Here is a 15,822-nt window from a genome sequence, read left to right as displayed (position 1 = left end):
TTCTGTCTCTGCCGGGAGGGCAATACAGCAATGCACAGGCAATCCAGGACCTTTTTGGAGAGTGCTGGGGACAACTCCTGGTGCAAGTGTTGGAGAGGCCAGGTAGGGGCCATGCTCTTGTCAATCTGCTGCTTACAAACAAGGATGACTTGGTGGGGAATGTAGTAGTAGATGGCAATTTGGGCAGCAGTGACCATGAGATGATTGAGTTCAGGATCCTGAGGAAAGGAAGGACGAAGAGCAGCAGAGTAAAGACCCTGGACTTCAGAAAAGTGGACTCTGATACACTCAGGGAACTGATGGGCAGGGTCCCCTGGGAGGCCAGTCTGAAGGGGAGAGGAGTCCAGGAGAGCTGGTTGCATTTTAAAGAAACCTCACTAAGGGCAGGAACAAACTATTCGGATGTGCAGGAAGATTACCAAGTATGGCAGAAGACCAGCTTAGCTTAGCAGGGAACTCTTCAGTGAGCTAAAACACAAAAAGAAAGTGTACAAGAAGTGGAAACTTGGACAAATGACTACAGAGGGGTATAAGAGTATTGCTTAGGCATGAAGGGATGAAATCAGGAAGGCCAAAGCACAACTGGAGTTGCAGCTAGCAAGGGATGTAAAAGGTAACAACAGCTTCTACAAGTATGTCAGCAACAAGAGGAAGGTCAGGGAAAGTGTGGGTCCCTTACTGAATGGAAGAGGAAACCTAGTGAGAGATGATGAAAAAAGGCTGAAGTACTCAATGCATTTAAACCTCAGTCTTCACCGGCAAGGTCTGCTCCCAGATTACTGCACCTGGCAGCACAGTTTGGGGAGGAGGTGAGCAGCCAACAGTGGTAAAAGAACAGGTTAGGGACTATTTAGAAAAGTTGGATGTGTACAAGTCCATGGGGCCGGACAGGATGCATCCAAGGGTGCTGAGGGAGTGGGCTGATGCAACTGTAGAGCTGCTAGCGATTATCTCTGAAAACTCATGGCAATTGGGGGAGGTCCCAGATGATTCAAAAAGGGTGAATATAGTGCCCATCTTTAAGAAAAAGAAGGAAGATCCAGGGAACTACAGGCTGCTCAGCCTCATCTCAGTCCCTGGAAAGATCATGGAGCAGGTCCTCAAGGAATCCATTTCTAAGTACCTGGGGAAAAAGTGATTAGCAACAGTTGGCACGGATTCACAAGGGGCAAGTCATGCCCGACTAACCTGACTGCCTTCTGTGATGAGATGACTGGCTCTCTGGATGCAGGAAGAGCAGTGGATGTGATGTACCTTGACTTTAGCAAGGAGTTTGATATGGTCCCCCACAACATTCTTGCAAGCAAGCTCAGGAAATACAGGTCGGATGAGTGGACTGTAGGGTGGAAAGAAAACTGGCTGGATGGTCAGGCTCAAAAGGTAGCAATCAGTGGCTCAATACTTAGTTGGCAGCCAGTACCAGGTAGAGTGCTCCAGGGGTCAGTCCTGGGGCCAGTTTTGTGCAATATCTCCATAAGTGACCTGGAAAATGGGACGGAGTGTGAACTCAGCAAATTTGGGGAGTAGTAGATACAGAGGAGGGGAGGGCTAGTAGCATGCAGAGAAACAGCCAGATTGGAGGATTGGAACAAAAGAAATCTCACGAGGTTCAACAAGGAAAAGTGCAAAGTCCTGCACTTAGGAGGGAACAATCCCATGCACCAGTGCAGGCTGGGGGTGACTGGCTGGGCAGCAGCTCTGCAGAAAAGGACCTGGGGGTGACAGTGGACAAGAAGATGAATAGGAGCCAGCAGTGCGCCCTTGCTGTGAATAGCATGCTGAGCTGCATTGGTAGGAGCGTCGCCAGCAGATGGAGGGCAGTGATTGTTCCCTCTATTCAGCACTGGGGAGGCCACGTCTGGAGTCCTGTGTCCAGCCTTGAGTCCCCCCCTACCATGTGGACAAATTGGAGAGAGTCCAGTGGAGGGCAATGAAAGTGGTTCCAGGACTGGAGCCCATGACTTGTGAGGAGAGGCTGAGGGAAGTGGGCTTAACGGGGAAGAAGACAGAGGAGATTTAAGAGCATTCTCATTGGGGGCAGATGAAAAACCACGGAGAAATGGTCTCCAATTGCAGTGAGGGAAGTTTAAGTTGTATTTTAGGAAACACTTTCTCATGAGGAGGGTAGTAAAACACTGGAACAGGATACCTAGAGAGGTGGTGGACTCTCCATCCTTGGAGGCTTTCAAGACCCGGGTAGACAAAGCCTTGGCTGGGATGATGTAGTTGGGGCTGGTCCTGCTTTGAGCAGGGGTTGGACTAGATGTGACCTCCTGAGGTCTCTTTCACCTTATTTTCTATGTTCTTAGTGCTGGCTCAGAAACTGCTGGTGTCATGGCCTTAGTAAAAAAAAGCCCGCTTTTAGTCTTAATTTAGAAATGTCATCGACCCATTTCAGTGCATTTCAGTGTATGCATGGCGAGATCAAGACTTCTCTTCTAGACTGAGGGACTATACAAGGCAGATGAGTGTGTGTGCGAGTGTGTGCGTGTAACCTGCAAGGACCCCAGCTTCTACTTGAACTGGATCTCAAGTGTTTTACCATCAAAAATGAGAAAATTTTGCAGGTGGAAGTATGACAAGAAAATAGTTTTTTCCTATAGGCTTTTTCAAAACCTCATGTCCTCTAGAAAAGGCAACATCATCCGCGCTAAGTGCTACTTCGCACCCGTAGTGCTCTTTGACCGCAAGAGATACTGATCCACTCTTCCTTTCCTCCTATCCACTGTCCTGTTCTCGCTGTCAAAAATTTGCTGCAGCTGCAAAGCCAGCCGCCGGTCCTCCTCCTCCTGCTGCAGTTTCTGCTCCATCTCCCTCACCAGGGGATCGTCGACGGCCAAGCCCATCTCGCCAGCTGTCTGCCTCAGTCTTTTAACAGACCCATTCTGTTCCAAGTGCTTTGTTTTACAACATCTCTTCCGGCCCCGGCGCAGCGAAGGGGGCTGTTCACCGCTGACATTTTCAACAGAGTTGCAGGTACCGTTCTGCACATTAATTAATTCACTATTATTCAGGTATTTCAGCTGCTTTTTCCCTGCCGTCTTGACCAGAACTCCCCCTGGGCTACTGTCTGGCAGTGCTGGGTTGGCTCCAATGATTCTTCTAGTCATTATTTTTGCGCCAATGCTAAGACAAGATTTGTCCATGTAGGAATTTGCTTTGACATCGACCGTGTCTTGAGCATTCAGAGAGGCTCTGTTTGTTCTTGTGTTAGGTTCAGAGGAACTGTTGTCTACTGTTAAGGTCTGTGAACCTCTTTTCTTGTCACTAGCCCCTTCTGGCTTGCCTTTGCTGATAGAGGGGGAATAATCTATCTCCATGTTGATGTCTGTGGCGGCGTCAGGGGGGACGTGATCATTTAACATTCGTGGTTGCTCTTTGCTGGAATGAAGGGAGTTTGCAATGTCAGGGACCAGGAAGTCCTCCCCGGTCTCTGAAGCCAAAGATGTCAGGGTGGCTTTAGAGAGAGTCTTTTTGATCTGGCGCTCCTGAAAGATCTGCTCCCATTTTTTCAGGATCCTGGGGCTTGCTTCATAGGTGGTTGGTTTCTGCAGGCTCCGGCTGAGGTTCCTTGGAGTTGACTTAATGATCAAAGGACTCAGGACGCGGCCATCAGGAAGTCGCTTTGGAGGGGTGCACGGCGAGCAGACGATGGGTTTGAAATGATTGAGCTCCTCTGAGATGCTGTCGTTGCTCTCGGGGCTGATGGAGCGTTCTGGTTTGTGCAGTGTGGACAGCGAGGAAGCAGAGTTGAAAGCCAGGCGTTTCTCTGCAGTCAGATCGGGAGCGGAGAGGCAGCGATTGTTTTGGGTGGATAACAGTACTCCGATGGGCGTGGATGCACTGGTTGCTGACATGACCTGCAGGACAAGTCATTGAGGTTAGAAAGCTCATGGTTGCAGAGGGGGGGGAAGAGAGGGATTGGAGTAAGAACACAAGCACAGTAACCACTGGACCCGTGTATCAGACCAAGATACCTGTTGTACCAGCCAGCCTCAAACACCTTATTTGGCTCCAGCCAGCAACTTTCTTCCCCCCAACTTTAACAATGGGCACAAAATCTAGCCCCTCTCCTAACCCCTGAGGTCCTGCCTGCCAGCCTCTCAGCTGTGCACACTCTAATCTGGAAAGCAGCTTATGACACCGCAACAAGTCCAGCTCTGGTAGTCTGAAGCAGACTTGACAACCAGAGCAGGCTGGAGCACATTAAATGGCTGATCATGATGCACTAAACCCCACATTCATCTACAGTATCAGGATATGCTTGTTCCTCCGCAAGTAGGGGAAGTGGGCTGGCTGTACTAGTGGCCAAATGCTTGAAGCAATGGAACAAATACGGGCCTGAGAACCACTGGCACACACCAACCAGCAGCAGGATTGTTCTGCAAGGAGCCACTGCAGACAGCAGATAAACAGAAAGATTTTCTTTCCATCAGCTGACTGACAGGGGGGAAAAGAACAAGTATTAAACCCAGGCTTTAACCCCTCGATTGCAAAAAGTGGAAAGGGTGTCTGAAGGACACAGAGCAGGACCAGTAAAATAATCAATCCCCCATGTGTTATCCGAACACAAAACTGTTTCAGCTGATGGCATTCAAAGCAATAGTGGAGTCTGCAATGGATCCCGTCAACCTCAATGGGACCTGGCTTGGGCCCTTTGAGATGGACCTTTTCCAGGACCAGGGGCCATGACTGCGACCTCAGGAAAGCTGGCAGTCCTTTGAATTTCATCACCCACACCATTTGGGTCACCCAAGTATGGCTGAGTGAGGACTGTCATCGCTTTCTGCTTCCCAACCATGCTGGCACTCCAAGGGACTCCTCGGGCTTCCTACACTAACTGGATGTTTTGCATGGTTGGATTTCACTTATGGGGGATGAAGAGGAGGCTGAAGAAGAGGGGATTTAACTGCACCAAGTGGAAGGTCCCAGTAAGGGAGGGAGCTGATGTGGGGAGGACAGGGACACTACCCTGTTCCAAGATGAGTTGTGAAGGTTGCAGGGAGACTGATTTAGTGAGGATCGCTGGCTGGGCAGGGGGGTATGGAGGGAAGTTGAGGTACCGCGTCGATCAGTGGAGGTCAAGACCCTGACGTGCAGCTGGAGGAAGGAAGGCTCTGGAACAAAGGACTCAGTCCATGGCTGTAGAGGACACCTCACCCCCATGCAGGGAGGCTCATCAGAGAGCAGAGGGAGGGAAGGACAAGAGATGAAGGGCTGCAGATCTGCTAGGCAGGCCTTGCCACTGAAGCATGCCACATCCCCCACATCTCCTACCTTGACTGGGCTGGACCTTTGCATGTGGACACAAGGCACCAGGTACTGGGTGCGAGTGGGCTAAGCAGCACGGACTGAATCGGCAGGGATCACACCTGCTGTGGGAGAGCCAACGCCAGGCAGCACAGACCAGACCACACCGTATGCACATGGGAAAGCTGCTGTTGTCGTTGCAAACCATTGGGATCCCGCTGGCCAGAGGCATGATTAGGAAGAGGCAGAAATGGCTCCAGAAACAGCAGGGGCAACTCCCTAGATGGGCTGGAACGGCAGCCAGACATTACCTGAAAACCCCCCAGATGTGCTTAGGAACCACGACTCCTACCAAAGCCTGTATGCACTGTGGGCGCACAGTGTCCCTGCAAAGCAGGCCAGTCACTTCCTTTCAATTAAACACTGGGCCCCATGGTCTTCCCAAAAAGCCAGACTGGACACACTCTTTGTAGAAGCAAAGGCCAGGCCAACAGTGATCATTTTTTGCTCCATCTGAAAAACAACTTGACAGGGCCTGGTGTGTCTAGGGGGAAGTAATTATTTTCCAAAATGCAGACAAAAAAAAAAAGAAGTTTGGGTGAGGCTGGAAGATTTATTTCAAGGGTCTGAGGAGGTCCATTGGTTTAAATAGTCAAGGAATCAGTTTGGAAAAAAAGATTTACCAAAAAGGAGCCTTTTGACTCAGTTACCATAGAATGCAAGGCCAAAAAAGGAAAAAGCCCAAGTGCTGTCTGTTTTTTTCCCATCTCGGCTCCTCTGACAGGGTCTGATCAATCACCCAGAGCTAACACCTCCATTGACAGAACTCAGCAGTTTCTGTTTCTAAAAGACCAGCGTGGCGGTGTCTTTACCACCCGCCCTACACGAGAACATCTCCCCCAAGGAACGTGACGTGCTTCCAGATTCAGCCGGTACCTTTGTTTTGCTGGCTGGGGCTGCCCGCTGCCTGCTCTTTGATCGATCTTGGAGGGTGTCGTTGCAGCTCTGACTCCTCTCCACCTTGGAGGTGAGGCTCCTGGAAAGCAGGGATGAGGAACACATTCAACATGGGTATTCACTTAAAAGCAACACATTAATGACACCAGCAACAGCCACCCGCACTGTGGGGTGGAGGTCCCTGCCTTGGCAGAACTGACCTGGCCCAGGAGACCCTCCATGTTTGGGGTAGGGAGAATCAGGAGGCAGACTGACTGGGCCCTCTAGTACATAAAGGACGTAGGTGCCTATCTTAAGTGTCCTCAAGAACAGGACCCAGAACCCACTGTTAGGCACCTGGGCTCCCCACACAGAGCAAGAGGGGACAAAGCTGCTGCAGAAGGGTGATCCCAAAGCACCCACACACTGAGCAATGCCAGCCGAACTAAGCACTGGGGTGCATCTGGGGCTTGTATCAGGGCTGCAGGCTGGCACTTCCATGCTTCTCCTTTGGAGGAACTGAGCAGGGCTCACTGTTGCCTTTTGAAACGTGGCTGGAGGAGGCAGAAGAGGAACTGGTGGTGGTAGCCCCACCTTTTAAGAGCCTCGTGGTCAGAGCACGGAGAGCCAGCTACAGTCCTTTCTGCATAACGGCACAGCTAAAATAGGAAGGATGGCATCCAAAGCTCAGGCTGGTGGTTAGTGCAGTGTCTGGTGGATTGGGAGATCTAGTTTTGAACTAGGCTCCCCATTTCCCAGGCAAATGCTCTAATCACTGGGCTCTTAATTTATTTTATTTATCAAATGCAAATTCGTGAAGCCAAGCAATAGCTTTGGCACTGCTGACTGCTTTTAGAAAGAAAGCAGCTAGGTGTATGCTTTGAGAGGGTACGTTAGACATGGTCTGTGCAGGCATGCTGGACTAGACCCCTGTGGGGGATCTGCCTAATTTCTGGAGCCCACTGGGGCCGAGGCTGGAACTGGGTATCTAACTGCTTGGGCTGGGGCAGGCAACTGGGGGTACTCCCTGTCGTGCAGGAAGGACCCTAACAAGGTTAGGTATGTCCAGGAGTGGTTGCAAACTGAGCAGATTTGCTCTCAGCTGTAATTTCAGTCCTTGTGTCTTGTTTCAGGTGCTTTCTTTGGGCCTGGCTCCACACATCAATCTGCTTCTTGGGGCACTACACCTTGCCCCACACCCAGAGCTTGTGGCACATTACCCCTCAGTAACTGCATGACATTATGAAACCCCTTGTCCTCTCTCATCCTAGTGCTCCTTAACTTGTTTCTCTTTACTCCTTGCATCACAGTGTAAAACTAAGTTATGAGGCAGAGGACATTAGGGGGTGTTTGTGAGGGCGGTTTAAATAATAGCATTATGGATGAAGCCACCGCATAGGTCATCATGAAGTACGAACAACAAAGATGACAAGTTTAACAAGCTCTAGAATAAATCCTTCCCAGGATTAACTGCCTGAGAATTGTGTGGCAGCTATGAGACAAACAGAGCTCGTTTCCCCCCTGTAATTCCAGTCTTATGGTCTCCAACTTGAAAATAGCCACAGCTAATTTTGGGTTACAACAGCTGTTTGAATGAGATTTTCAGCACCTCCGGGGATGTTCACAACAATGAAATGATCATGAGCAATATTTAGGTTTGTCACGGACATTAATCAGTTTGCACCGAGCCCCCAACTTCTTACCCTGAAAAGAAAGGAAAGGAATAAGCGCTGCCCTTGGACACAAAAGCTGACCGATGTGTTTGTTTGCCCTGGAAAGGTTCCTCATTCTCCGAGTCCGAGAGTCGTTCAGGAAACTGAAGTTAATCAAGGAAGAATTAGCTGACACACAAAATGAGTCACTTGGGAAACAAATTTTTTTTATTACAACATTTCCAATCCCCAAGAAGTCCATGCGGCGGTTACAAGTGACATGTGCAGAGAACAGAATGATCTTCTAGCTGGTGTTAATGGTCACAGATCCACTATTACTGGAGCTACACGAGTAGCCAAGTGAGGAGCTGGTCCAATATTTTCACCTGTATTCATTATATGTTGCTAGCATTACAGAAAATGCTACTTTAGGAATGCTTTTAAAGGCATTATTTCTTGCATTCCTTTTGCTACTATGAAGTCCAAAGGGCCAAGGCTCAGAGGAATTGTATATACCTGAGGTAGGTAGAGAAATAGAGAATTGAATTTACAGAAATACATATGAGAGGGGGGAAAAGATAGGATGGTATGGTTTATAGAATATATTTCTATTCTGTAGTATCATAGCTGAACTCAAGCTACTATCTCCAGTCCCTTCAGGGCTAGGAAGAAATAAGGCAATTCTGCTATGAAGTTCTCTTTTCTAACGGTATAAAAGTCCAAGTCTTAGCAGCGTAGAAGTGGCAAATACTGGACTTTAAAGTAAGCAATTTTTGTGCCTAGAAAAAGTTACTGCCCCAGGACTGGGTCCTGACAATGCAGAGCTGTATTTGGGTACTTACACATTCCTGACTCATTTTAAGCATCAGTGGTTCCTCCTTTTTTTGCTCTTCCATTTTTCTTTTTCCCACTTCCATGTCTTCCAGAATTAGCTTGTGAATCAGATCCTCTGAAGTTTTCTCCTCTTGTAATTTTTCTTCTCTCAACTGTGCAAAAGAGAAAACATGAGAACATAAGAGCTGCCATTTACTGGGTCAGATCATAGGTGCATCTTGCCCAGTCACTGGGCCATGCACTGGCAGAGAATAGATGCTGAAAGGGAGAGTGAACGGGGGATGACCAGGGTTTTTCCACTGTTCCTCTCCCACTTGCAGCCACAGCATTTAGGGTCTAGGAAGTTACCATTCTTGAAACACGCTGTTCGTAGAGGCTATGTGTTTACTGAACTAAACATGGACCTTGAGAGTCTGAAAATCCTGTGTTCTAATCCTAGTGCAATGGCTTCCTGTATGATTTCAGCTGAGTTGCTTTACACCTCACTGTGCATGTTGGTTCCCACATCCATAAGACAGGATCGTTATCTAACTCCCGGGAACATGCCAAGCAGTCGTTTCTGCAAGGTTACACATGCACTTTGTGAGTACTGCAGCTATTACTGCCTTCACACATCTTGAAATACCAATGGCCTTGTTCTTAGGCCCACCATTTGATATAGCTTTTCCCTTGTATTTCTTTTGAAAATACAAAGAGACAAAACACTTTCACCTATTTTAAAGGATCGGGTGACTGATCTGGTAACAAAGGTGCAAGAAGAAACTGTGTTACATACCTGTAACACTTCCTGTTCAGACAAAGGCAGACGGCAGGTTTAATCTTCAAATGGATTATTTATTCAGACACACCGATAGTGTTGATTTAATTAAAAAATCTGCATAGGTTATGCCGTTACCTATATTAAAATACACTAAAGTACAAGTTGTTTAGAGGCAAATGTCTGCAGGACCTTACACTCGGGCTGTATTTCAAGACCATATTATTATTTCACAAAATCAAAGAGCTGGAAGGGACATCAAGGGACCATCTAGCTCACGCCCTTGCACTGAGGCAGGACCATCTAGACTATCCTAGACAAACCTATTTCTAACCTGTACTTTAAAACTGTCTTTTCTGCAGAAAAAGCTGATTTCTCCATGTCCTTCCCCCAATGGATGCAGTCACCACCTCTTCGTAACAACCTTTTCAATACTGCATGACTTATGCTTCATCTTAGTCCTTTGTTTTCTAGAGATGCAGTGCTCAAGCTTTGGCCCACGCAGATGTGTCGACTGGCCCATGGGGCTTTCTACAGGTCTGGAAATTTGGTGGCAGGAGAGAGGAGGAAGTGTTAACTTCCTCTCCCCTGCTGCCAAATTTCTGGACCTGTGGGGAGTCCTGTGGGCCAGATGATGTGGCTCTGCATACTAAAACATGGTGGTGCTCCATAAGGCCAGTGTGCTGGACCACACCAGCACGCAGATGGATCCAGGTGCATGGGGTTGGACTAGCACGCAGCCAGATCCAGGCATGCAGCAATTGGGTCAGCATGTGACAAGATCCAGGAGCACAGTGTCAGCCCCAGATCCTACCTGCAGACCTACCCTGTGCTGGATCTGGCTGGCAGACTGAACTGTGCCACTCATCGGCTTGTGGGACTGGTGGGTTGAGTGCCACTGCTCCAGACTAAAGAAACCCAATTCCTTCAAGCCGTTCATTCCCTAGAAGTTGTCCAAAACTTTTATCTTCCCTCATGACTCTCTCCAATTTGTTCACATTGCTCTTAAAGTGCACTACCCAAAACTGAAGTTGATCACAAGGGATCCTGGTTTTCTCTATTTAAAAAATCACAAATACTCTGATTGCCCCCCCCCCCCATTCCATGTTTGTGCGCGATTAAAATGAAATACCATTATATGTGTATATATCAGTTGAATGCTATGTTTTATTTGCAGACTATGTTCTTTGGGTGAATCCGATATCTTTTATTAGACCAACTTAATTATTTAAATATTTAATAAAAGAACTTTGTCTGCCTATGTCCTTAGACCAGCACGGCTATAACCTACGCCCCTGTAGCATGTTTTATTTGCAGTTTTTAAACAATTTGGAAGCTTCAGTTATTATAATAAAATAAGTTCTAAATACCTATATATTTTGGCATTTGATTTTGGTTTTGTTTTTTATTGTGGGCCACCGCTGCCTCCTCATGGGAGTGGGCTGCAGGGTAGGTGCCCCGGCTTGTTGACACTGCCAGCAAGCAGGTAAAGGACCCTGCCTACCTGTCCATCTCTACCCCCATCACAGCATAGTGCACCTGGGTCCTGGAGTAGTGATGCTGCCTGGGTTCCCCCTGTGGGCCTCAGTGCCTATAGACAGCCCCCTACCTGCTGCTCCAGCCCCCACCCATACAGCCCTGCCTTGCCCCCGCCAGCCCTGCTGCCTCTCTGTGCAGCCCCCACTCCACTCCCCAAGCCCTGACAGTGTCACCCACACCTAACACAGCCTCCCTCAACCCCCCAACCATACTGGTGCCCCTTATTCCCAACCCATAGCAACCCTACTCCTGTCCCCAGCCAGCCCCCAGCAAGCTTTACTTACTCCAAAGGCTTCAGGAAGGAAAATGACCCTAAGCCAAACCCTGGCTGACTCAGATCTTCAGGCCTTGCTTCCTCCCCTCTCTGGACAGGGCTTAGGGTTTCCTGCCCTTTTTGCAAGAAGCTCTTGCAGGCTGGGACTTTTCCAGTTTGCAGAGAGATCTTTGCACAAGGAGAAACCCACAGATCCCTCTACTCCAAATGCGGAAAACCCACACTCTTCTCCTTTTAATGGGAAAAATGCACGTTTTTCTGCAGGAAACAGAAAACCTGGATTCCTGTTGATCACTAAGGGTTTGGAAAGCAAACTTTATCAGGCCCGACCAGTTTGAATACATCTAGCTTATCTAAATAGCAGGACCACATTGCCATGAACATCGCCAGCTCCAAAACTGCAGAAACGTAGCCTTTGCATGGGACAGCAGCGGTGCCAAGCTTATCTTTCTCCTCCAGTGACCCAGCAAAAGAATGAGACCAGCTCCATGTGCCGAGAGTGGGTGGTGATTGCACTGTGGTGGGTGGTTACCGCTCTATGGAAAGCCAGCTTGGGGGGCAGGATCCACAGTTGTGACCAGTGTCACCAAGATGTGCAGAGGCATCTTCCTGAGAAGGGCTCTCCCTGAGCAATGCTGAGACAATAAATGAAGGGTTTGAGGCTAGGGGCTCAGGGGAGTCAGGGGAAGCCAAGAAGCAAGATGCTTATTCCTATTCTGCCCTGCACTTTCTTTCCTCTGGCCTCCAAACGCATCAGAAAAAGCACCAAGTCTCCAGTGACCCAGAAACCGGTCACTCATGGGAGCAGGGCTGGTTAGGAAAACTGATGCTTGCAAATTCAGGCACTAGGGCCTGTTCGAGAAGCTGCAAGTAGGGACGTTCTTCTTCCACGGGTGATCTGTGGGCTCTGCCCGTCCTCTGCTCATTGACCCACAGACTGGTCACATCTGGACAGAAGTGAGGAGAGGTATCACTGCTGACTGAGTGGATGCAAGCTGACAGTCGAGTGTGCTTCTGGGCACACAATGGGGCATGGGAAGCATCTCCTGGCAAGGCCTGACTTCAGCAAGCTAGAGATCTCCATCATTCAGCAAGCAGTAGCAGTATTTCAGAGGTTAGTGGGGAACCCCTGCTCGTAGGGCGACAGGTGGAAGTGGACAGGCTGCCCGCCGATTCTGAGCAGCCAGATGCAAAGGGCAAGGGAGTAAGCAGAGCCTACTGTGATGGTGTCTGCTTGAAGAAAGGCTTAAGGGAGCATTTTGGTGCTGTGCCATGAATGGTAACAACATTTGCTTTTAAAGGCAGCACCCCAGTCCTGTGCGGGGAGGAAAGGTCACATGCTTGGGCATGCTGGTGGCCATCCATGCTTTAATGCACATGCTGAATCCCAGTGTGAAAGAGGAAAGGCTTTATTTTAGGTAACAATACACAGTGATGAAATGCAGAGGGAATGGGCACAGTGAGCCACCTTGTACACAACAAAACCGCCCGAAAACACCAGCTTACAGACAACCAACCCCTAAGCATTGAGCAGGCAGAGTCTGGAGTGAGAAGAAAGGACTAGGGGCTCGTCAGTATGCTGCCTAGAGTCTGGGGGAGGTAAAGCCAGAGTTTCCTTTCCCATCTGCAGCTTCCGTGATGCAGCCCAGTGGGGGAGATGGTGCTTGCGCCTAGGCCGAGCTGGGGTGTAAAGCTTATCACAGGTGTTTTCCATGCGATGATGTGATCGTGGAGCATTAGGCCTGCCGGTCAACTAGTTTCTGCTGTACCACCATCACTGCTTCACTACATTCGTTACACACCCGTACCTCGGATCATGCTGGTTTGAGAAGACACTCTGCTTTGGGATTCACCAAGAAGCAGCTTTATCTAGTCTCCCTCCTTCGGGGTCCTCGAAGCCAGCCCTGGGGCAAGCCTCTGGCTCGAGACCCTGCCTCCTCTCTCTCCCTGGCTTCCTTGGTGATCTGCAACACCTCTACCTCCAAGAGCTTATTGGAAAGAGTGCCAATATCCCAAACAGCACAGCAGACTGCCCAGCTCCAAACACAAGTCTTTACTGTACACGGCAGCCCTTTGTCCTCACTTGGGCCCCTGCTTACCCCTCTGTGGGACTACACTCTTTACGCCATCCTTCCTGGGACTTTTCACCTCTCACCCCAGATCCCTCCGAACCTCTTGCTCTCTTCAGGCATGGGCCACCCACCTGATGGGATGAGGACTCTGGAGGCATTGCTGGCGATACCTCTCCAGGCTCCTGAGATGATGACAGTAGGTCACCCATGTTTTGCATCCATAAAGGAGGGTAGAGATGATGACTGCATTGCAGACCTGGATCCTGGTGTCCTTCTGTGATCAGTAAAATCAAGCCAGAGCAATTTCCTGATGGAGATGCTTGTGCACCAAATCCTGTGCTGGATCTCCTCCCCAATATTTGCTCTGTGAGACAGGTGGCTACCGAGGTAAGAGCAGTGCTCGATGGCCTCCAGGGTCTTTGAGGAGGGAGTAGGTGTCACCATCCATGGCCTGCAGCAAGCTGGTAGAGCACTTTAGCCGCCTCAGTGTTGAGACAGGACCAAAGTTCAGTAGGTTTCTGCTATGAGGTTCAGTGCAGTCTTGAGATTTTTTTCAGCATGCACACTGATGGCACGGTTATTGGTGTGTTAAAGGACAAGGATGGCTGTCATGAATATTCTGGCCTTTGAGAGAAAGTGTCCTAGACTGAAAAGCCCTCCATCCATTCACTATTCAAATATCAATTCCAGAAGGGTGGCAGTCCTTAACAAGAACCAAGATGACACTCAAAAAAAAAAAAAAATTTTAAAAAATGAAGAACAGAACTGGGGCAATGGTGCATCTTTGTATAACTTTAGTTTAAAAAACAAATGGATCCATCTCCAATCCATTACAAAGCACAGTCGCAGTCATTTGGTTGTGGAAAAGCCTCAAGACTTTAATGCATTTTTCAGGGCATTTAAATCTAGCCAGTACTTTCCACAGGGCTGCATGACTGTTGAGTCAAAGGCCTTAGTAAGGTCAACGAAGACCATATACAGGTCCTGATGTTGTTCCTGACACTTTTCTTGGACCTGGTACATAGCAAAGACCATGTAACTTGCCCCACAGGATCATGTGAATCACAATGAGATCCCAGAAGGACTTGCTCAGCAAGAAGTAGAAGACGGCTCATGAGGATGAGGATTTTCCCTCAAGGCTATACCTCGAGAGTTCCCACACACAAACAGGTCTCCTTTATTAAAGGCAGGCATGCTGTTAGCATTCCTCAGGTCCTCCGGGATCTCTCTCTGAATTGTTCCAAATTTGAAAAATAAATTCATGGGTCTCAGTATCAGTTCCTCACTGAGTGCCTTGAAGATTACAGTAGGTATGCCATGTGGTCCAGTAGCCTTCTTCTTCATTTTCTTGCTAGCATGCCAGCCTGCTAGGATAGGAAGGCTGGCGAGGGATCCCCCTTCAAGGTGTTAGGTGACAGACTTGATGGTGGCATCTGTCACAGTTGACTCACGCTCTTTCCTTTTAGCTTGGATAGAGTCGTTGTCTCTGACGAGCACTAAGCCACCATGCAATCAGCCTGTCTCTGTCTCTGGAGCTGAGTCTCCTTGGCTTTATCTTGCCACCACTGATTTTTGAAGATCTTCCTTTGAGCTTCGACTCTGAGGAGCTGGTATGCCTCTTCTATTGGTAGGAGGTGTCATTTTGCCAAGCAGAAACAGCCCTTCACTTCTGGTTGAGGAGGGCTTGGATTTCAGCGTTGTTCTCTCATCAAACCAGTTTTGGTGTTGATAGGTGGTATAGCCAGTGGTTTCAGCACAGGCCATATGGATGGCAGCTTTAAACTCCTTCCAGAAATCCTCAGTGTTACCTTACCTTCAAGTTGTGGGCAGGAGCAGAGAGCTTTTTATGGAGACGCTGTTGGAGATCCTTATGGACCTCCTGGCTTTGAAGAGATTTGGTGTTGAGAGCCCTTTGCATTGCTTTTGGCTGTTTTCAGTGTTTCAGAGCAAGCTGGATAGTCATAATGGATCTGATGAGATGATCTGTCCAGCAATCACCAGTTCCTCACATGGCTTGTGATACAGATATCCATTTGATCATGGGCTCTAACAAGAACAATAAAGGAGGTCCTGGTGCTTAGAGCAAGGGTGTCTCCAGGCAGTTTTGTATTTGTCACTCTGTCTGAACATGGTGTTCCTAATGACCAGGGATCCTGGTTTTCTCCAATTTTTTTTTTTTAATCCCCAATTTTCAAATTAAAAAAAGTAACCCAAAATCCACGTTTTTCTGTGATCAAAATGAAACACTACTAATATATAGAGATATATCTATAGTGGTGCTTCATTCTGATCACAGAAAAAATATGGATTTTGGGTTACTTTTTTTAATCTGAAAATCGGGGATTTTTTTTTAAATTAGAGAAAACCAGGATCCCTGCGGGAAGGGGTGGGCTAACAGGAACAGGATGCGTTTCAATACGGACAAATGCAGGGTGCTGCACTTGGGCAGTAGGAACCAGCAGCACACTTACACAATGGGGAACTCCCTACTTGAGAGCACGGAGGCAG

General features: G+C 48.5%; 1 protein-coding gene across 1 annotated transcript in view; it reads right to left on the bottom strand.

The window, feature by feature from the left end:
- Positions 1-2,225: 2,225 nt before the first annotated feature.
- The window catches only part of RNF169 (ring finger protein 169), a 32,460-nt gene continuing 18,863 nt past the window's right edge, over positions 2,226-15,822 (bottom strand). The window contains exons 4-7 of the mRNA XM_019505027.1: positions 8,681-8,824; positions 7,890-8,002; positions 6,187-6,286; positions 2,226-3,860 (exon numbers count right to left, since the gene is read on the bottom strand). Coding sequence (XP_019360572.1) covers positions 2,658-3,860; positions 6,187-6,286; positions 7,890-8,002; positions 8,681-8,824 — 1,560 coding nt within the window. The 3' untranslated portion in view covers positions 2,226-2,657. The remainder of the gene's footprint in view (positions 3,861-6,186; positions 6,287-7,889; positions 8,003-8,680; positions 8,825-15,822) is intronic.

This window comes from Gavialis gangeticus, unplaced genomic scaffold, assembly GCF_001723915.1.
Source record: "Gavialis gangeticus isolate Ggan-Ray unplaced genomic scaffold, GavGan_comp1, whole genome shotgun sequence".
In the NCBI taxonomy this organism is placed as follows: domain Eukaryota; kingdom Metazoa; phylum Chordata; order Crocodylia; family Gavialidae; genus Gavialis; species Gavialis gangeticus.
This window is presented reverse-complemented; position numbering and strand designations above follow the sequence as displayed.